At 45.2% G+C, this 21,417-nt stretch overlaps 2 protein-coding genes across 4 annotated transcripts in view; one reads left to right on the plus strand and one right to left on the minus strand.

Moving 5' to 3' along the window:
- The window catches only part of LOC116947459 (cullin-associated NEDD8-dissociated protein 1-like), a 34,243-nt gene extending 27,916 nt beyond the window's left edge, over positions 1 to 6,327 (minus strand). The window contains exons 1-4 of the mRNA XM_032963224.2: positions 6,156 to 6,327; positions 2,033 to 2,176; positions 1,356 to 1,510; positions 701 to 824 (exon numbers count right to left, since the gene is read on the minus strand). Of these exons, the coding sequence (XP_032819115.1) occupies positions 701 to 824; positions 1,356 to 1,510; positions 2,033 to 2,176; positions 6,156 to 6,223 (491 nt within the window). The 5' untranslated portion in view covers positions 6,224 to 6,327. The remainder of the gene's footprint in view (positions 1 to 700; positions 825 to 1,355; positions 1,511 to 2,032; positions 2,177 to 6,155) is intronic.
- A 10,561-nt stretch (positions 6,328 to 16,888) lies between these two features.
- Positions 16,889 to 21,417, plus strand: part of LOC116947460 (protein SEC13 homolog) — a 36,773-nt gene continuing 32,244 nt past the window's right edge. For 2 of the 3 annotated variants that reach the window (XM_032963228.2, XM_032963225.1), the window contains exon 1: positions 16,889 to 16,996. In XM_032963228.2, coding sequence (XP_032819119.1) covers positions 16,973 to 16,996 — 24 coding nt within the window. In that variant the 5' untranslated portion in view covers positions 16,889 to 16,972. The other variant, XM_032963226.2, reaches the window with a different exon arrangement.

Raw genomic sequence — 21,417 nt, forward strand, 5'->3', positions numbered from 1 at the left:
CTCATTGAAAATAGGTACATTTCTAAATATCACTGTCCTGGTCACAAAATAAAAGTTTGTGGGGAATAATATCCATTTTCTATACTTTTTAGGCATAAGCAATTACGAAATAACACTTAATATCCAGAAACAAAAATTGTGTTACATAGTTATGAAGCTAAACAAGTGTTACTTTTGACCATCAAGGCTCATTTTACCAAGAATAAATCTCAGATTCCCACCTTGTGGATGGTTGCCAATCAGTGCTGCCAAGAACATGCTACTATTCAATTCTTATTTTTAGTCACTCTAAAACTATATTTGCTTCAGAGCTGGCCTAGTGACCCTTAAATAATTAGGTTTAATCGGTCATACATCTTGAACGCAAACAAAAATAATTGTTTCAGTAGTGGCTATGACCAAATCACCCAAATGCACCCGATCTCATCAGTTTTCAGACGCTAAGCAAGATTTAGCCTGGATAATGCTTGCAGGGATTACAAACATGCCAAATAGTGTGAAAGCTGCATACCAACCAGTGTGATTAAATATGATCAAATAACCCCCAACGTGAGGCCTTCATCCTGCAGTGGATTGACTAAGGGCATTACACTATCTTCGCAACGATTGCCTCCTGCAACATACAATGCCAAAGCCACAGCCAGTGCTGGAAGACATTTAGTCTGCTTCGTTAGAGATGCACTGGGAAAGGCTTCGGCACCTGCTCAGCATGTCTCCCATGATGTCTAGAGCCTCCAGCTGCACCGGGACATCCTCCTGCTTGCCGATAGCGCTCGTCAGCCGCCCTGTGATCTTCTTGCACACATTGGCTGCCAAGCTGGACCCTACACATGCGCAAAAAAAAGACAATGGTAATTGGTATTACAGGCTATTGGGGAAAGTGCTGTTAGTGAGAATCCAACAAGGCAAGCACGGCACGCGAAGGAGTTGGTGGTTGCCAGAACCACACCCAACTGCACGAGGGAGTCGCCTTCGACTCCCTCGTGCAGTTGTTTACACATTGCACCAGGTACTCATTTGAGGCTGAGTCGACCAAGGGGAGACCCTGGATCAGTTCAGATATTCACCACCGTTTTTGGCCTTGAGTGGGAATCCAACTCGGTTTGCAGGACAGTGAGCTAACCATTGCACCACCGCTCACCAAGATATACACACATGTAGATACAATATTGTGGAACACATGATCATACATTTTAACAGATAAAGACTGGCCAAAATGTATTTAGCGAGCATATTAAAATGATCTCACTTAAAATAGAATACATTATTTTTCCAGAAAAGCATTGGCTGAATGTCGAGATTATTTTTCAGAATTGCTTACATGTATCTATATTCACGGCTATTACGTGACCCACCGCTGGAGGCCGGAGGAAGCTCACTAATGACAGTCTTGAGGCCAATGCTGGAGATGTCCCTCAGCTGCTCCTTGTCAGACAGCATGTTGGAGCAGAGGGTGTCCACGATGGTCTCCACTTGGTACTCCTTCACCTTGCTTACCAACGGGCCGAGGCTAAAAAGCACACGACACCCATCGACAGGGAGAGCACGATTGACTTAATTAGAAATGTTGGCACCACTGGTCATGATTATTATTAACAATTATGCATCGGCCATCCAATGCTACAGTGGTAAGGGTGCAGATTTGCAACTGATGACAATGCTAGCGGAACGGCTTTAGAGAACTCCAAGGAGCTCTAGAGGGCCCCACTAAAGGGTATTCTTGTCTTAATCTTTCACGCTCACCAGACGTCTTACGAGAAATGGAGAGTGCACACTCTACCCCACCACACGTCATCTGTTGATCGACTGCGGTTTACCCATTTATACTACAGGGTAGACAGAGATGGTGGGGGGGGGGGATTTAAGAAACTTGCCCATTATATCGACTGCCGTACCAAAAGAGTGAATCAAACCGGCGTCCTCTGGATTGCAAGTCCAGTGCTCACCCAAACACCATGGCAGCATCCTGTTATAGTGGATGTGGTGAAATATCGTTTTCCTATTTTAAAACAAGTGGCAGCACAGTTCGTACCATTTCACGGCCAGGTTCTGCACCTCGCCATTCTTGTCCTCCAGCAGCTTGAGGAGCATTTTTACCACCTTGCGCTCACTGTCATCGTCCAGTTTGATCGAGTCCTTCTGCAGCTCCGACATCAGGTCATTCGTCGCCATGAACCTGCGACAGACAAAAAAATTTACGCAACGCCAAACATTACACTTCTCTTTACAAGGGCGGTTCCTAATTTTCCAGCATTAATTTATGTGCAGTGCATGATGCTGTTCACCATCTGTGAAAGAATATGGTAATGTTGTGGTTAAAAATATGCTAAATGAGGCATGACTAGGCTAGGTGATACATTTTTTGTAATTAGAACAAAACTATGCAAAACAAATTCCTCCGCAAAAAAATCCTCAGACATGCTTGACTATTCAGAAACAAAACCAAATGACCATATTATATACTCTGTAGGTTGCCAAGAAATTGTAACGTGTTGATGTTCATTGGTTTATTGCTAGAGTGAAAAATTCAGGTAGAATAACACAATAGCATGGAAATTAGAGCATTTTCAGACTGTCCCATGCAATAATTCATTTCTTGAACTTTGCGTGACAATCATGCTTTTGTACTGTTTGTTGTTGTAATGTTGTTACCCGCCCTTACTGGACATCTGTGAAAAAAGCTTTATAACTCAGATTCCTCCAGTATAAATAAATAATCAGATTTCATAGTTCAATGTTACAAAAAGTTATGAAGGTAAAAAAATACTTTGCAATCAATTCAACCACAGCTGTCAGTGAGAATTGCGGCTTGGATCAGTACATTGCATCAGTATACTGCGAATGGAGTTCTCTGCTCCAACAAATTTATACTTACACTTAAAAATGATATGCACACAGAGTGTGATGTAGCTGATTAAAACTGAGCAATCCTAACCAATTGAGTTGCTCATTAATTGTGATATGTTAACCAATGTATCTCCAGATAAGAGTTTACAATTTATTATAACTGACTAGATTAATCATATAAAAATAAATTATATATAAATGACAGCTGTAGATCAAGTGTAGAAAATACAGTGAATAATTAAATGTAGTTTACATTTTCAGCAAAATACAAGCATGACAGAAAGGAGCGCCACTCGTGAAAATAAGGGCCACTGGTAGAGCGTGTCTTTTGCAAGGCAGACCCGTAGGAGATTACAAAATACAAGATGCACAACTAGAAGGAGATGAAAAAGATAAATGCACAGGCAAATTAACTTCTAATGTGAAACAAACAATTTAATTACACGACTAAACTTCAAGTTTAGAATCGTAAAAAAATTAAAAGTTACCCTCATAATACAATTACAGAAAGCAACCTTTTAGAAAACAGGCTGCATCCAATACAGCAAATATATATGAAGTGGCTATCATTGTTGAACAGAACAGTGGTTGAGTCAGCAGATCCTTTACCTTGAGCAGGTGACAGGCCCACAGAGACAACACTTCCACTGAAAAAGATTTGACCTACTTTCATATACAGCAGCAGCAGCGTTGAGGACAGAAGAGGCTACTGACTTCATATATATATTTTAAAGCAATGCATTACTCTGACAAGGGTAGTATCCACAAGGCAGTGGAAATATTAATTGGAGGTTGATGCGACGCTGCATTATCCCCCCCAGGTCTCTAGGCATTTTTTAATTAATTTATTTCCTGTGGTCAGTAGGCTATAGGGATGCTTAGAAGTACAGTAGAGCACCAACTACTTTTAAGAACAGTCTGCTTATGGAGATATTGGAACAGCGTTGCTCAATATGAGCACTTGTCAACACTCAGCGCAGACAATATGCACTGGCCAAAACTACCAAGAATTGCAAACCCCCCGATTATAGCCATTCACATAAAAGATCACATTGCGTAATGGAATTTATTAAGTCCTCAATGATCGACCAATGCGAATGGAAAGCTAATTGGAGCTGTACATTAAACATGGCCAACTGTAGCCAAATCACAATGGTACTTGACCCACGGATCACAGCAAACATTGAGGTGGGTAGCAGCCAATATATATTTAAGGACCTTGCAATGATCCATTATGAGTGCCACTGTTTTATTGCAGTCTGCGGATTCACGCATGTTTTAGAAACACGGTGCAATACCCTATACAGTATTTGGGTTGTTGGGTTGAAATTCTATAGCATAAGCGACACATTTAATGATGTCCATACGGATAGATTGGCACACTCCATGAGAATATGGAATTTCCGCAGATAACTGTGACATCCGATGTATATAATTGCATAGTACTAATAAATGATCGTAGGAATAATCGAATTCATCAGCTTTTTTATCACATTCCAATGAAGGCAAACTACTTGATTCACCGATGGGGTTCGTATATTAATACACGCGTAGCACGATATTTAAATTAATTTACATTTCTAGGCTGACCCTTGCACCGTGAATGAACCCCTGCCAGCATTTGGTCTGTCGCTTTTTGGGCACCCACAATTTAAAAGTTTGGTTTTCAGATTGTCTTGTATCTGTACTGCATTTCAGCTTAAGAATTTTAGAAGCCCATTAAAATTCACATGTCACTCATTCACGGACGACTATATGTTTAGATTGAGCACACATATACAATAATGGCCTATTTAGAAAACACAAACTTCAGTGTCCCTAAAACCAGGCGCGCATGGGCTGGCACTCGTATCAGGATTAGAAAATGGAATTTCCACGTTTCTGTGGCAGAACCAGTCTCCCCATAAAGCAAGTACAATTGTGTACGTAAAGTATATGATAAGCAATATACTAAAACTAAAGTCACTGTCTTTCTGCTAAAACGAGCATTGGGGAGATTGATGATCTGATGCATCGGCCCTGGTGCAAGTGGAAATTCCACATTGCTATGACGGAGGCTGTTTTATCGACAGGCAAACCACGATTGCATTCGTGCACAATATTGTAAACGCACTGTAATCAGGAAAGACAAAGCAAGCACCGACAGCAGCAGTGTAAATCTCCATCCTTGGCCACGGGCCAGCGGTGGAAAGTAGACTTCTTTGGTGAGGGGGCCAGGTTATCCATACGCCGGCCACTGAACTAACACGCAGTATAAAACACACTGTACTCCACAAGGGTTATATGTCAACAGCGCACCTTCAACAATATTAGCGAGGCATCCCAAATACCTGACCCGTCTCTACTGGAGACGTCTGTGTAAAAGAGCTCCTTAGCTCATCGGATTCCTCCGGGATAACACGGAATGCGATAACATACGCTGTCGTGATTATGGCAATTACATAACATACAGCGTCCTATGCCGGGGATCAGTTTTTATCGATAAACAACACCGTCGTCACACGGACGCCGAGCATCAGCAGTGTCCTGTGTCTGCGGTAGAAATTACACACTGCTCCACAAGTATAGCTCACGGCTCTCAATGGCCGAGCGCTTAAGCTATGCGGCAGTTGTATTCTATCCACGTGTCTATGGACGGACGCAGGCCTTCCATAAGCACGCTGCCCTTACCAGTGGCCTTGCATTCGTACCATTCAAACATCGATGTTTTATATTCCACAATCCTATGACGGGCCCGAGGTAATGGGGGTAGAGCGGTGGCGCAGTGGTTAGCGCGCTGCTCAACGACGGACCCAGCGATCCAGTTCGATTCCTGGCCATGGCAAACGTGAGCGGCGAAGTGATATTTTGGACCGGTCTTAGGCTCCAAATTGTGTAACAGTTTGGTGAAACGACTCCCACGACCGGCACGGCGATGTTGGAGGCTTTCATCCGGCAGAGTTCGTGTCAAATGGCTGCACTGTACTTTCCTAGGCGCGACAGTCGAAATTCCAAATTTCCCAAAGAGATCCAGTCCATCCATTGCAATCGTACCAAAAACACACATGCCCCTTTAAGACACCGATTTAACAAATTTAAAAAAAACCCAACTCTACCTTTCTATCGCGGGCGCCATGCAATAACCGCAAGGCCGGTACGGTTACGGCACTTGCGCGCGGTAATGGTACAGTAGGGGACACACACATTAAAAATAAATAAATTTGTTCACGAATTGGTCGCTGTTGTTATTTGCTGCTAACTGCCGATAGTCGTCGGTCGTTTTGCTGTCGTCGTCGTCGCCGCTGTTGTTGGGGTGTCGCGTCGCGAACCTGAAATCCTTGTCACTGGACGTCATCTTCTCCAGGAGGTTGGAGATGTGGTAGGAGACGCTCGTCATCTTGTTGCAGTGTTGGCGGCAGTGGCGGCAGCGAGCGGGTCGGGGTGGGTGGCGAGTTGAATGCCTGGAGGGGGGTGTGGGGGTGGCGCTGCTGCTGCTGCGTGCTTTTGAGCGACGCGAACAGAAAAGGAGTCGATGAGGGAAAGACGGAGGGGGTGGGGGTGGTGGTGGGAAAAAATATATAGAAGTCGTACAAAAAAATATATCGCGGCTTATATGCGTCGCCTGTATTATGTACACGGGATTCGGCTGCGCGGCGACTCTCGTTCCGTGCGTCTGCGAGGCAGAAACAAGAAGGCGAGAGAGGCCGAGCAAGGCGGAGGCGGCGGGGCCCTCGTCTCTCTCGCGCGCTTCCCTCTCTCCTCGCCGCGCGCTCTCCGCTACGAACCCCGCACGCTCGATCCAAAATGGCGACGGGCGTCCCCATGGATATAGCGCGAGGCCCCGGGCCCGCGTGACGTCATTCGAGCCCCCTCGCGCATAACGTCACGCGAGGAGCGAGTGTCGTCACGCGAGGAGCGAGTGTCGTCACGCGAGGAGCGAGTGTCGTCACGCGAGGAGCGAGTGTCGTCACGCGAGGAGCGAGTGTCGTCACGCGAGGAGCGAGTGTCGTCACGCGAGGAGCGAGTGTCGTCACGCGAGGAGCGAGTGTCGTCACGCGAGGAGCGAGTGTCGTCACGCGAGGAGCGAGTGTCGTCACGCGAGGAGCGAGTGTCGTCACGCGAGGAGCGAGTGTCGTCACGCTCGAGGCTCGAGCCAATCCCCCCCCCTCCTCGCGCATGACGTCACGCGAGGCCGGCCATCTTACGTAAGGCGGGGTGGGGTTCGTAGCGGAACGAACCAAGAATGTGAATCCCTGCAGTCACGAAAAGCTTTAAATCAAAATGTAAAGTCTCTGTTGCGCGGCGTGATGACGACACCGCGATTATAAAGTGAACTGTTTTAAAATAAAAACATATTTTACATCGTAAAGTTTAGTTTTTGGTTGGAGCTCGTGTGTCCGTATGTATACGCGATCTGACCCCAACCCCCCTCACCCCTTTATCATGGATATTAACCGCGAAAGCCTACGTGTGAAACTGCTGAGAATAGTTGTATACTGTAGAAATCCGATGAGCTGTAAAGCTCTTTTCCCACTCGGGGCCGGTGGGCAGAATGTCATAGCAACAAACAATGGAAAGAATGGCGGCAGGCTTCGTGACGTCCCCCGCGACCATCTTACGTAGGGAGTGGTGGTGGGGGGGGGTAGGGAGTGGTGGGGGGGTAGGGAGTGGTGGGGGGGGTAGGGAGTGGTGGGGGGGGTAGGGAGTGGTGGTGGTGGGGGGGGTAGGGAGTGGTGGTGGGGGTATAAAGTCACCGCGCACAGCGAGACGACAGCGCAGAGGTTGTAAACTAAAAGTTATTTATAGTTTTATCACCTAAAGCTCACTGAAGTACGATACATTGTTATATATGTGTTTAAACAACCTGGCTATTACAAATGATAGATCAACGAAGTGGCTTATCACGTGGACATTTATTTCAGGCCAACTGCTCTAAACGCACGTTGATTCTAAATGCGGAGGGGGAAATCGGGATAAGAATGTTTATTTATACTGGAGGAATCCGATGAGCTGTAAAGATATGTGTCGCAGGCACGGGGTCAGAACGTTACAACAAACAATACAAAAGCACGATAGGAGTGCAAATTAATTATCGGAAAGGTAAACAAATCACTTAAAATATACAAATACAGTAAACCCTTGTTAATTCGACACGTGGGGCTCTGGCCTTGCCGAATTACAGTGTAACAAAAACACATTTTGTCCCTGGGTAGTAAGTGTTATTTTCTAATTGCTAATGCCTCAAAAGTATAGAAATTGGCTATTATTCACAATTTCCCCACAAACTTTGCTTTTGTGACCAGGACAGTGATATGTTGAAATTTACCTATTTTCAATGAGAAAACGGGCGAATTTGTGTCATTCTTTCACGTAAAGTCCTGGTCACAAAAGCAAAGTTTGTGGGGAATAATATCTATTTTCTGTACTTTTTAGGCATAAGCAATAAAAAAACACTTACTACCCAGGGACAAAATCGTGTTACATAGTGAATTATCCACTCTTCCGAATTGTGTATAATGGTACTCCTCAGTGCCTCCTGCCCTAATAAAAAAAAATCCTAATGAGTTTTCCAAACTCTTAACACACCATACACATTGACACCTGTACCAAATTTCGATTTAAAGCTTTCGTGACTGCAAGGATTCATCTTCTTTGGTTCTTTCGGTAAAGTCACGTAGAATGAGAATGAAACAATAAATTGATAAAATAAAATAACAATAAAATTCTCACGACGTTTCGGCCACAACACAAGCGGCCTTCTGTCCAGACAGTCTCGTCCTCCAGACAGTCTCGTCCCTTCACCTGATGAAGGCCGCTTGTGTTGTGGCCGAAACGTCGTGAGAATTTTATTGTGTTATTTTATTTTATCAATTTATTGTTTTATTCTCATTCTACGTGACTTTACCGAAAGAACCAAAGAAGATGACACCTGTACCAATTCTATCCGACACTTTTGTCTCGCAGACGAAGGGATTTGTACTTCAGTCCATTTCTATTACTTCTTGATCGATGTGTAGACGACATTTCTGATAGGGTTGGCTTGCACAGAGTGCTTAAACAAAGTAATGTCCAAAGCGACAGCTCTGCACTGTTGTTGCCACTCGACTGAGGCATTTTCTTTGGTTCTTTCGGTAAAGTCACCACGTAGAATGAGAATAAAATAATAAATTGATAAAATAAAATAACACAATAATATTCTCACGACGTTTCGGCCACAACACAAGCGGTCTTCATCAGGTGAACGGACGAGACTGTCTGGAGGACAGCGCTGGAGTGAAAAAGCCACGCTCAGATCGCGACCTTTAACTTTAACATAGCCATTTCTGTGACCAGTCACAAGCTAATCACTCAGCCATTTCAATGCTAAATTCAATGCTAATTCCTTTGTCAAAGCGCTTTGTTTCTTCTCACACAGCTTAAAGGTCGCGATCTGAGCGTGGCTTTTTCACTCCAGCGCTGTCCTCCAGACAGTCTCGTCTCTTCACCTGATGAAGGCCGCTTGTGTTGTGGCCGAAACGTCGTGAGAATATTGTGTTATTTTATTTTATTAATTTATTATTTTATTCTCATTCTACGTGACTTTACCGAAAGAACCAAAGAAGATGAATTCTTGCAGTCACGAAAGCTTTAAATCGAGACTGAGGCATTGTTTTCGGCGTCGCTCCACGTGGATTCCGAAATTGGACCATTCAGTACGGCAATTCGGTTCATGGCGAATTACTAATACAGAGTATATGCCGAAAGCGCAGCCGTGGCAAATTATTCCCAATTAATATATTTACCGAAATAACTTGTTATTTTACCAGGTAAGGCCCATTGAGCAATGTAGCTCTTTTTCAGAAGCGACCTGATCCCAAATGATAACTCAACGAAGTGGCTTATCACGTGGACATGTATTGCAGCCACCTGCTCGAGACGGACGTTGAAACGCAATGTGTAAAGTGGGGGGTGGGAGGTGGGAATCGAAGAACCCGAAGAAAATCCACGCGACCACGGGGAGACACGCAAACTCCAAATATACATCAGGCGTCAGGGTCGGGATTGCACCCACGACCTCCTATAGACACCAGGCGAGGTAGTTAACCTCTTCCCCCCTGCCCCTACGTAGGTGGCGTCGCCCCAGCCCCACTCACATTTGTGGTGCGTGGGGAGAGAAGCGACATTACGGGTTGCAGTGTGTAAGTAGGGAATCTACTGGGCCCGCAGGCCACGAGTTTATATTTCGCAGTGCCACATGAGCATGGGGCTGGGTCTCCCCGAATTGCTGCGTTCCAAACTTCTGCGTTCAAATTAAGAGCAAATTATGTTATACGACTCTCTTGCTTGTTTATGATACACATGTTCGGCTGGGTACTGCCACGGTGGATGTTTGCATGTATGTTGCACAAAAGTTACTGCATGCCAAGGCCAAGGAAAGTACCGTAATGTATTCCAGAATGTGTAAATAGGGCGCTTACGGTGACGAGTTAGAGTCGAAGGTCTTCTGCTGCTGCACGTTATGATGCCGCCCAGTGCATTCGTTCGTCCGATACATAATTGCCGCTCACCCGCACAGTTACCTGTGGATGAACGCGGATTTCAGGATGAGCACTAAACGTTTTCCAAAGTCGGAATATTTATCGTTGAAAAATCTTTTTTTTTTACAGATGTCCAGTATAAACAAAAAGTTGAACGCACAGTTACTTACCACCTTGGGGGAGACTCCTGTACTTGAAGTTGCATTTTACGGATCCCCAGCTAAATGCTGATAATAGGATGCATTATGTGGCACGATTCCTCTTATCCGTGGAAAAAAATTAGGATGAATGTTCCGCTCAGACAATTGGAGGTGACCCTAGTAAACACAACTGCTTTATACCATTTTTTCAGTGAGAACCAAAATCCATATCGCCAGGGTATGGATTTTGGTTAACAGCGTTCATTCAAGTTCTGTCTTCTTGATAAACCTGTTTCTTCACCTGAAGAAGGCCACTTGTGTTGTGGCCGAAACGTCGTGAGAATTGTATTATTTTATTTCATTATTTTATTTCCATTCTACGTGACTTTACCGAAAGAACCAAGAAGATGAATCCCTGCAGTCACGAAAGCTTTAAATCGAAATTTACTTTCACTGCTTTCGCTGAAACAGCGGTTGTGAATTCAACTTCCCCCCCCCCCCCCCATTATAAAGACCAGTTTTGGAAATTCCACATTCCCATGGCGGCGCGAGTCTATTCAGAGGACAGTCACTGTGGACTTCCCCAAAAAGTGGTACTCATTTAAGTGACCCCGAAGATGGTAATGACCTGAGTCTACCCCCAACCATTGCAAGGTGCTAACTCTAAATCGAAACTGCTTGCATTGTGTGGTTCACGCTACCCCCTCCCAACATTCCGTTTGTGATGTTCAGAGCACCACCATGTAGAGGAGAATGGTTAGGCAGTATTGCACAGTGACGAAGTATGGCCAAACCACTGCTACGACTCCCCCACGACATTGTGATGTCCTACTCCAGAAGTGTATTGACAGAGGGCTGTACATGGCCTCCCATAATACAGGTTTTTTTGGGGTTAAATCGCGTAAATATATACCTGTCGCTAAACCCGCCGACACCCGACACAGCCAATTCGTAAGGTTTGTCATGTAAACAGAACGTGTTAATTTGTTATTAGTACAGCACACCGGTTTGTTGGAGAGCAAAGCCACAACATTTACAATCTGAGTACGACGTTTCGCCAGTAATTCCAACTAGCCTCATCAGGTGACAGCCAGATTTGTGGAGAAATCCTCCTGTTTCGTTCCTTAAATAGAGGGGTAGATGTGATGACATCACTTGTGTGCTCTCCTTGTGCGAAGCGGGGGGATTAATGAATGCATATGAATGACTATGGGTATCCATTGCCGTTTTTGGTTATTTATATGGTAATCAACGTACATTATGCAAGCCTATTCTTGTATCTCCTGTCGATTGTGTGTACCAACGGTAATCCATATTGAAGTATGGTGACCTGTATAGGCATGCATTTAAACATTGTATTATTTGGTTATTCGCTTCCAAGCAGCACTAAGTTTCTAGCTATCCGAACAGTTAAAATATTTTTTTATTTCTGTCAATTTCGATAGTTTCTCTAATTATTCTTGCAATACAACCATTTAGACGCCCTCCTCCACATGGTGGCGCTCTAAACATCACACATGGCATGTTGGAGTGGGGGGGACCAAAAGAGCCACACGCATTGCAATGGGGAGGACGTTTTTTATTTAGTGTTTTTCATTTGGTATAGCCCTGTGAGCCATTCGGCTCTTGAATCGGGTGCAACCACAACAAACAAAAAACAAAAACACGAACAAGAAAACATCTTAAAGTGACTATGTGACTGTGCAAACAGAAAATCCATGAAAAAAACAGCAAAATATTCCTGAAAAACACCGTACACCAACGCTGTGTGCAAAAATCCCAGTGGGATTCAAGTCAAACAACAACAACCACAAGAAAAACTTTGATTAAGGCCATCAGTCTAAAACCGTACTACAACAAAACAGACATGTCCAAACCAAAAAACGTCTTAGAAATCACCAAAAAATAATAAAGCAGTTTGGAGGCGGTAGCGACATAACCGAAGTAGTAATTATAGCCCCTGGCCTTAACCAACCTGCCAATGAAGCACGGGTACTAACTCTACCACTAATCAACTACACAACCAGTCACTAGTACTAGCTTGACCTTTCCTAACCAACTAGCCAGCTACTCGTGATAGCCTTCCCACTGCCTCCAATCAACTAGCCAACCAGCCAGTAATAATAACTCTATCCCTGCCCCTAACCAACCAGCAAGTAGTAATAACTCTACCCCTGCCGCTAACTAACTAACCAACTAGCCATTAATAATAACTCTATCCCTGCCCCTAACCAACCAGCAAGTAGTAATAACTCTACCCCTGCCGCTAACTAACTAACCAACTAGCCATTAATAATAACTCTATCCCTGCCCCTAACCAACCAGCAAGTAGTAATAACTCTACCCGTGCCGCTAACTAACTAGCCAAACAGCTAGTAGTAATAAATCTACCCTGCCCCTCACCAACTAGCCATCCGGCCACGAGTATTAGCTCTCCTCCTGCCAATAACCAACTACCCACTAGAATTATCCCTCCCACTGACCTACCGCACCAACTAGCCACTAGAACCATCTTGACCCCCTAATCACTAACACCCTAGCCAGCCACTAGTGCTAACCCTCCTAAGAAGCCCTAATCAACTACCCAACCAGTCACTAGTACTACTAACTCTACCACGAAGCACTAAGCAACGGCCCTAACAGCAACTAGCGAGTACGAGCTGTATCTTGAACTCTTAACTAAGCAGCCAGGCGTGCTAACCCTCCCTCTCCCAGGTGGTGCTGGTGGTGCACAATGTGGAGGCGAGGGTTGGTATATCACACAAATGTTGTGAAACTCCCTTCCCGTAGGCGTAGAAGTGCAGTTCTCTGGCAAGGTAAAGGTGGCATAGTAAGTGTGGAATAATCTCCATCTGTTCCGTTTGAATAGGATAGAGTGTAACCCCCTCGCACGCATGCGGTTTCCTCCCACTTATAAACACACATTAATTGGCTGAAAACACCTCGGTGTGTTTTGCGGATTGCACAACGTTGTGAGATGCAGTTTGCATGAATGACGCAATGTAAAACCACAGATTTTTGTTATGACGATAACCCTATCTCTAGTTCGACCTCAGGCTTACTAGAACCCCTTTAAATATTTGTCTTATCGTCAGTTTTGGTATTAACAGAGTACAGTCCTATGCACAGCTGACTCCAGATCTTTCACCAAACTTGGCAAAATACAGCTGTGTCCACTGCGCAGATATAATCCGATTTAAAACACAAAATCGTGTTCTGCACGAACTTCTCAGAGACCCCTATTCCCCCTCCCCCCCTCTTGTTAATGCTCACCAAGGGACCTGACCGGGTTACAAGTTACATTCCTATATATTTTTCTAGAGTTTAAAGGATGCACACGTGCACATTGTGGCCATTTGCAGTTTGTGTGTGTATCTGCCGCATTTACTGATGATAATTTCCCTTTGTGGGAGGAATGGGTGACATTCAAAGTGGAATCAAACACGGCTACAAAAATACACCCAAAACGTTAATCCGCGTGGAATAACTTGCGCATAGAATCAGATAATCGCATTAATTCCACTTGTCATGGCGAATAGAATGTGCTCAATGGACGCTCCATACAGGCTCATATTCATGCTGTTTATATACAGTATATGCGGCGAATGATCGATGTGTTTATGTACCGTTCATGTCAGCTACGACCAAGCCACTGGGGGATGAAAGCCATCGCCAGCTCTCACATAGTCCAGCGATTATAATAATCCATCCAGAACTTGCGTCCGTCCTTCCCTTCGGTGGTCTTCGGTGGTCATTATCTTGGCCATGTTTCCCTCCTTTGGATTATGCATGTAAATGCAGTACGTGTACGTTCAAAATTATGCATACATTGATCACGTGCTGCCTTGGTAAATTGTTGTAAGAGTTCGTGATTAAATTCAGAAAGCCGAAACCGGTCCAGTTTTGCTTGCTTATACAAATGCTGCAGGATATCGTTGGTCCAGAAGGCCCTTTAGGCTGATGAACTAAAATTATGTTTTTTTTACATACCTGGTGAAACAGACCCTTGTCTCATTATTCATGTGTAAGTCCATCATTCAACCAAAGCATGCCCTCCTTACAATAGGTTTTGAGAGATGAAACGTAAATGAGGCTTTCGTAAACATGACTTCCAAGCTCGCGTTGATTTGATGCATTTTTTTACATTTATTTCCAGTAAAATGCAATTATTGTTGTTTTATCGGAATATTGATATAGATTTGTGGAGTCCCGAACCAGTTCTGTAACTTACATCCACTTAGCCATGAGAACCCCATACTAGTGATATATGTCTTGTCAATACCCCCTCAACTATCACAGAACAGTGCTACCCATCGTGTTACAGAATGGTCCACGGAAGCAGATATCACAGGGCTAACTCTGAGATCACTTTAACTGACCTCTGTTCAACACAGTAGGAGGCAGTACTTTCCCACCTGAACTGACTATTATCACGGTAATTTTCGTAACATAAAAGATCATACCTATCATTTTTATTCTCAGAGCTGGAATTAAGTCAGATAAAGTTGCACAACCAAATTGCAATATTACGTTTATTTTTCGTGTGCATACTTTAGCGGTGGCATGGCCCGAGCAGGAGGGGCATTCGTTGCTTGACGCAGAGGTTCAAGGTTTAAATTCAGGAGGCGCTATGGTTATTATTGCGGTTGTATTAACTATAAAATAATCGGTGACGTAATTCGCAATAGTAGGCCATTGTGTGCTAACGCCATGGTCAATATTAGATTTCCCACCCCCCCCCCCAAATAACTCAATTGAGTCAATCTTGATTTGAAGCTTTCGTGACTGCAGCAATCCATACTCTTTGGTTCTTTCGGTAAAGTCACGTAGGTATAAAATAAATCACGACGTTTCGATCGCAACACAAGCGACCGTCATCAGGTGGAACATATACAGCAGGAGAACTGCTGACGTAAAATAAAGAGCTGCTGCTGATGCTGCAACAAGAATTTATATATGATTTTGGTGGGCTCAACCCAAGGGTAAGTGGGCGGAGCTAGAGAAGGAATTTGTACGTAAATGTGAGAGATTAGTATGTCAATGTAGAGTCTTAACTGACTGTGATGCTTCCAACTCAATTGAGGTCACACGTAACAATTATCGCCACCCTCCCCCCACCCCCATCATCCGGCTGAGAAACTTTGGCAGGACTGTCCTGAAAAAAGGGTTATGAGACTCGATGAGGCTTTCCTGGTTAAACAAGCGTAATCAATTAATTAGTGACAAGGCTGAGACCATCGGCTCACTATACTTGATATACCAGTTTAATCATGGGTGGCATGCCAGCAATCGAAACCACGAATTTAGTGGCGCAGCCTCATTGCCCTGGCACCTGCGTTACCTGATCGCCTCTGCACACAATTAAACATGACCGGTGTGTGTGTACGTGTGTTGTGTACGTGTGTACATGTTTGTGTGTACGTGTTTTTGTGTACGTGTTTGTGTGTACGTGTTTGTGTGTGTACGTGTGTGTGTACGTGTGTGTGTACGTGTTTGTGTGTGTGTGTACGTGTGTTGTGTGTGTGTACGTGTTTGTGTGTGTGTGTACGTGTGTGTGTTGTGTGTGTACGTGTGTGTGTGTACGTGTGTGTGTACGTGTGTACGTGGTAGTGTAGCGGTTAGCGCGCTGCGCTATGAACCCGGCGACCCGCTCACGGCCAACACCAGTGACGATTATCTGAACCGGTCCCGGGCCTCCCCTAGGTCGACTCAGCCTCAAATGAGTACCTGGTGCGGTGTGTAAGCATCGTCACTGGGGAGACAAAGGCGGTCGGGCGTGGTGCTGGCCAACCCATTGGCCGTCGTCCTCCGTGACTGATCTGTTTGCTTCTTACGCACGATTGCAGAAATATTTTCAGGAGCTAAACGCGCAATGTCGAGATGCTTCAAGAATGATTGGAGTTGGTGTCGTCGTGGTTCTTGCTATCCCTCCTCCTCCCCCGTCGAGAGGACGCAGACGACCTACCCGGTGCTTTGTTTACTCTTACAGTCGCAATAGTCTGGGCACACACAACAACAGCAACAACAAAAGTGCACTTGCCCTCCCCAACACGTCTGTGCGCGCAAGCAGCTATACGGGTGATCTTTGTGTGCTGTGTTTGTCTCTTTAACACTGGGGGGGTCCCCTCCTCCTCCCTCCCCCCTCTCCTCCTCCCTCCCCCCTCTCCTCCTCCCTCCCCCCTCTCCTCCTCCCTCCCCCCTCTCCTCCCTCCTCTCTTCCCACTCTAACTCCCTCCCTCCCCCCTCCCTCCCCTCTCCCTCCCCCCTCTCCTACCCCCTCCTCCCTCCCCCCCTCTCCTCCCTCCATCTCCTCTCTCCCCTCCTCCCTCCCCCCTCTCCTCCTTCCCCTCACCCACCCCCCCCTCCTCCCTCCCTCCTCTCTCCCCTCCTCTCCCCCCCGCTCCTATCCCCGCCGCCCGCGTCACTCGTTGCGTCCTCCGCCCGTCATCTCCCCCCCTTCCTACCCCGGCCCGGCCCGCACTCCTCTCGATGTCGTTCCACGACCAGCCACCAGTACGTAGCGGCAGCAGGAGCAGCAGCAGCAGCAGCCAGCCGCCTTGTTGTTGTTGATTGCTCCGGCTCATCTTGCTCGCATTATTCACCTTGTGGGCTCCCAAAGAGCGCGTGGCTCTATTATAGCAAGGCGCAGGAGTCAGTAGATAGTGTCTGGTGTGGTGTGTCTGTGTGTGGTGTGTCTGGTGTGGTGTGTCTGGTGTGGTGTGTCTGTGTGGTGTGTCTGGTGTGGTGTGTCTGGTGTGGTGTTTCGGTGTGGTGTGTCTGGGTGTGGTGTGTCTGGTGTGGTGTGTCTGTGTGTGGTGTGTCTGGTGTGGTGTGTCTGTGTGTGGTGTGTCTGACGTGGTGTGTCTGGGTGTGGTGTGTCTGTGTGTGGTGTGTCTGTGTGGTGTGTCTGGTGTGTCTGTGTGGTGTGTCTGGCGTGGTGTATCTGGTGTGGTGTGTCTGTGTGTGGTGTGTCTGACGTGTGTCTGGTGTGGTGTGTCTGGTGTGGTGTGTCTGGCGTGGTGTGTCTGTGGTGTGGCTGGTGTGGTGTGTCTGGGTGTGTCTGTGTGTGGTGTGTCTGTGTGTGGTGTGTCTGTGTGTGGTGTGTCTGTGTGTGGTGTGGTGTGTCCAGTGTGCAACACACGTACGCAGATACGTGTAAGGAGCACGTATTTAATGTTTTAGCTTATTAACACAGCAAGAGTGTTAGTTGTATCTTCTTGTAACAAAGTGGCGTTAGTACAACGAGTGTGTAGCGCAGTAATTTGTTTTTACAAGGTGGGAGACAGAATAGGAAGGACGGAGTCTGCTTGCTTCCAGGAGATTCGGAGCCCAAGAAAGAAATCTGAGGCAGCATTTTCTTAAAATCTCGGATATATATTTTATTATCCAGCTGAAGAAATAATGGTGGGTTTTGTGTGAGTGATTGAGTGTTGTGGTGAGTGAGCGAGTGTGATGGGGGTGTGTGTGGCTATGTGTGCACACGTGTATCGGTGTGTGTGGCTATGTGTGCACACGTGTATCGGTGTTTGTGTGGCTGTGTGTGCACACGTGTATCGGTGTTTGTGTGGCTGTGTGCACACGTGTATCGGTGTGTGTGTGGCTGTGTGCACACGTGTATCGGTGTGTGTGTGTGGCTATGTGTGCACACGTGTATCGGTGTGTGTGTGTGGCTGTGTGTGCACACGTGTATCGGTGTTTGTGTGGCTGTGTGTGCACACGTGTATCGATGTTTGTGTGGCTATGTGTGCACACGTGTATCGGTGTTTGTGTGGCTGTGTACACACGTGTATCGGTGTGTGTGTGCACACGTGTATCGGTGTTTGTGTGGCTATGTGTGTACACGTGTATCGGTGTGTGTGTGTGGCTGTGTGTGCACACGTGTATCGGTGTGTGTGTGTGCACACGTGTATCGGTGTTTGTGTGGCTATGTGTGCACACGTGTATCGGTGTGTGTGTGTGGCTATGTGTGCACACGTGTATCGGTGTATGTGTGTGTGTGGTTTTCGAGTCCAGACGGTGTTTTTTGTTATCTTGTAAAACCCCACTGCATTTGTTACTGGTTTGGCTTCGCCTGCTTGCCACATGCATTATTATTATTTTTTTAAACGTGGCTTATAGCGGTGACTTTGGGAGAGAATCAAGGAACGGATGCTGGGGGAGATTATACTGTACTGTATGCTTAATGCGTTTCCTCCTTTTTGGGGGAATAAACCCCACACGTGTGGCAGCAGCAGCAGCAGAAGCGGCAGAAGCACGTGTCCACGTGGAGTTACAATCAAGTCGGTTTCCCAGAGCAAAGGACGCGTAGAAAGTCATTGCGGGAGTCCCGGGTCCTATAATCTTCCTTAACCGTAATTAATTATGAACGCGGCTTTGTTTGTTCAATACGATAGATTGATACAAATGTGTGTCGGTGATATGTTTTTTTTTTTAGGGACGGATGGATGTGGGGTGGGGGTTATTAAACCGGCCACTTGAGTTAAGATGCCCACGGCTAGCATTGGTGGTGAGTGATAACTGAACCTACTCTGTGTGGGTTCCACCACCACCACCACCAACTACCCAATTCCTCTTTATCTTCACAAACCCGCATTGACCGGTGTGGTGAAGTATGGTCAAACGAACACCGCAACTGGCATTGCGTCGGGGGAGGAGGCCCTAAGCCAGCAGTGGATTGCAAAGGGGGCTAAGTATGAATTATATTTATGAAGAGGTTTAAATTGTTTACTACTTTGCAATGTTTTTTTTTGCATTTTAAATGTGTTGTTGCCCACGCTTATAGAAGAAAAATGTGTGTAATGTGAATCGCACGGCTTTATTGATAAGGTTTCAGTTTCATTTATTTGGTATAGCCTCTGTGAGCCATTCGGCTCTTGAATCGGATGCAACCGCAACAAACAAAAACCATGAACAAGAAAACATCTTAAAAGTGACTACGCGCAAACAGAATAACCTTGGAAAAAAAACCAGCAAAGACTTCCAGAAAAAGCACCGTATATCAATGCTAAGGAATTTTAACAATGGATGTTCAATGCAAGTGCTGAATTGTATGGTTTAGCAGAATATTTTTTGTGTCGGTAAAGGTGCGGCGCTGCAAGTGCTTGCACATTGCACTGCTGGTGGAAGGGCTTCCACCAAAGGGAGCTCTTGTGAGCCCCTCTGGAGGGTACTTAGGCCTACGTTTCCACGGTAATTGTAAAAGCTTATGAAGTAGCATACTACTGTATGCACATAGCTCGGAGTCGGTGGTGGAAATTCCACGTTTCTATGGCCTATTAAGCGACCTACCGACTGAGTTGGCATAGCTTGAGTACAAAATATATACAAGCGTGTGTCAGTATTCACGGTGATCCATTTATAGACATGTGTGTACTGTGTATTTCAGAGTCTCTTCACGTCTCCCACCAAACTCAAACACACGTTTCCACTCGTGTAAACACTCTCCTGTCGAATATGGATCCATTTAACAATATTAATTCACCTGTCTATTAGAAAGTACTAGTGCTATTAGAAGCCAGTCGGGTAACGATCAATCAAAATATTCCATCTCGGCACCATATAACAAGGCAGCCTGTACGTAAATTATCATAAAACTTACAACTACGCAATTAGAGTAATATTGATGTTAATTCTAAAGCCTTAACGTTTGGCGACAATTTTAAGTAAAGAATCTTGATTCTACATCATTAGACCTCCTTTGCCAGTACCAAAATGTAATAATAGGGTTTTTCCCCTTTTTTTGGCAACAAAACCGACACCTTTTTACAATGATTTATATCAGATGACGCCAAAAGGCGTACATTTGTTGGGAAATACTGGAGCCCATTGTCAGCGTATGGAATCTGGTCGAGCACCAATTGGGTCGAGGCTCAAAAGAAAGCCGTCCCTTGGTGTGGACCAATCAGTTTCAAGGACAATGCCACATATATTATCATAGTATTTTTTTTGTTTGCATTTTGACTGCAGGTTAATGCAGATATGAATTCTTGTAAAAAGGTTTCAGTTTTGTTGCCAAAAAAAGGGGAAAAACCCTATTATTAAATCTTGATTCTAGTACTATATCAATGGAGCACCATGCATATACAGTGGTATGATGTCCTTGTTGGTAAATTCGCGCATAACATGACTTGTGTACACGAGAAACTGCGTTCTGGGTGTGTTCTAAACTGCGACGACGGTCTTGCTTAACACGATTGTCTCGAGTTTATAGATTCCATACGCTGACAATGGGCTCCAGTGTTTCCCAACAACTGCATCGGCAAGCCAGTTAATTGACCGAAGATTACAGTGTACTGTTTGTTGTAGTTTTGGCTATGCCACGCAAAATATCTCGTGCAGTTTCATGTCTGTGAGACGTTGAAGCCGGATCCTAGTTGAATCACTGCCTCTTATACTGATAACATGATATTTTTATTTTGTAGTTTTTGTTTAACCTCTCGTAATATAGGTTTTTTTGGGGGGTTAGATTGCATAAATATAAATACGTCGTTAAATCCGCCACCACCAATTAGTAAGGTTTGTCACGTAAACAGAACATTCCAATTCGTTACTAGTACAGCAACACTGGTGTGTTGGAGAGCAAATCCATAACCTTTACAATCGGAGTACGATGTTTCGCCAGTAATTACGACACATTTATGTTTATCTAACCCCCCCAAAAAAACCTATATTTTGGATGATATTGGTCACGAAAGCCCATGTGTTAAGCTTTTTGTTATCGCTTTCCCATTTTTGTCGCCGGTGAACTTAAAAACAAATTCATTTAGCAATATTTGTTGCTGTTGAACGGCTGTACCCCAGCCACCGAGAAAAGTTGACGGCGTTGATGATGAGTGATGGAAAATAATTAATGTAGTTGTGCAACTTTAGTTTCTCGAAAAGAATTGGCCGCCGAGGACAGGAATTTTTGTTTATTTTCTCGCCAAGTGGCCAGC

The sequence above is a fragment of the Petromyzon marinus genome, chromosome 30 (assembly GCF_048934315.1).
Source record: "Petromyzon marinus isolate PM22_M1 ecotype Great Lakes invasive population chromosome 30, UKy_Petmar_22M1.pri1.0, whole genome shotgun sequence".
NCBI classification, from domain to species: domain Eukaryota; kingdom Metazoa; phylum Chordata; class Hyperoartia; order Petromyzontiformes; family Petromyzontidae; genus Petromyzon; species Petromyzon marinus.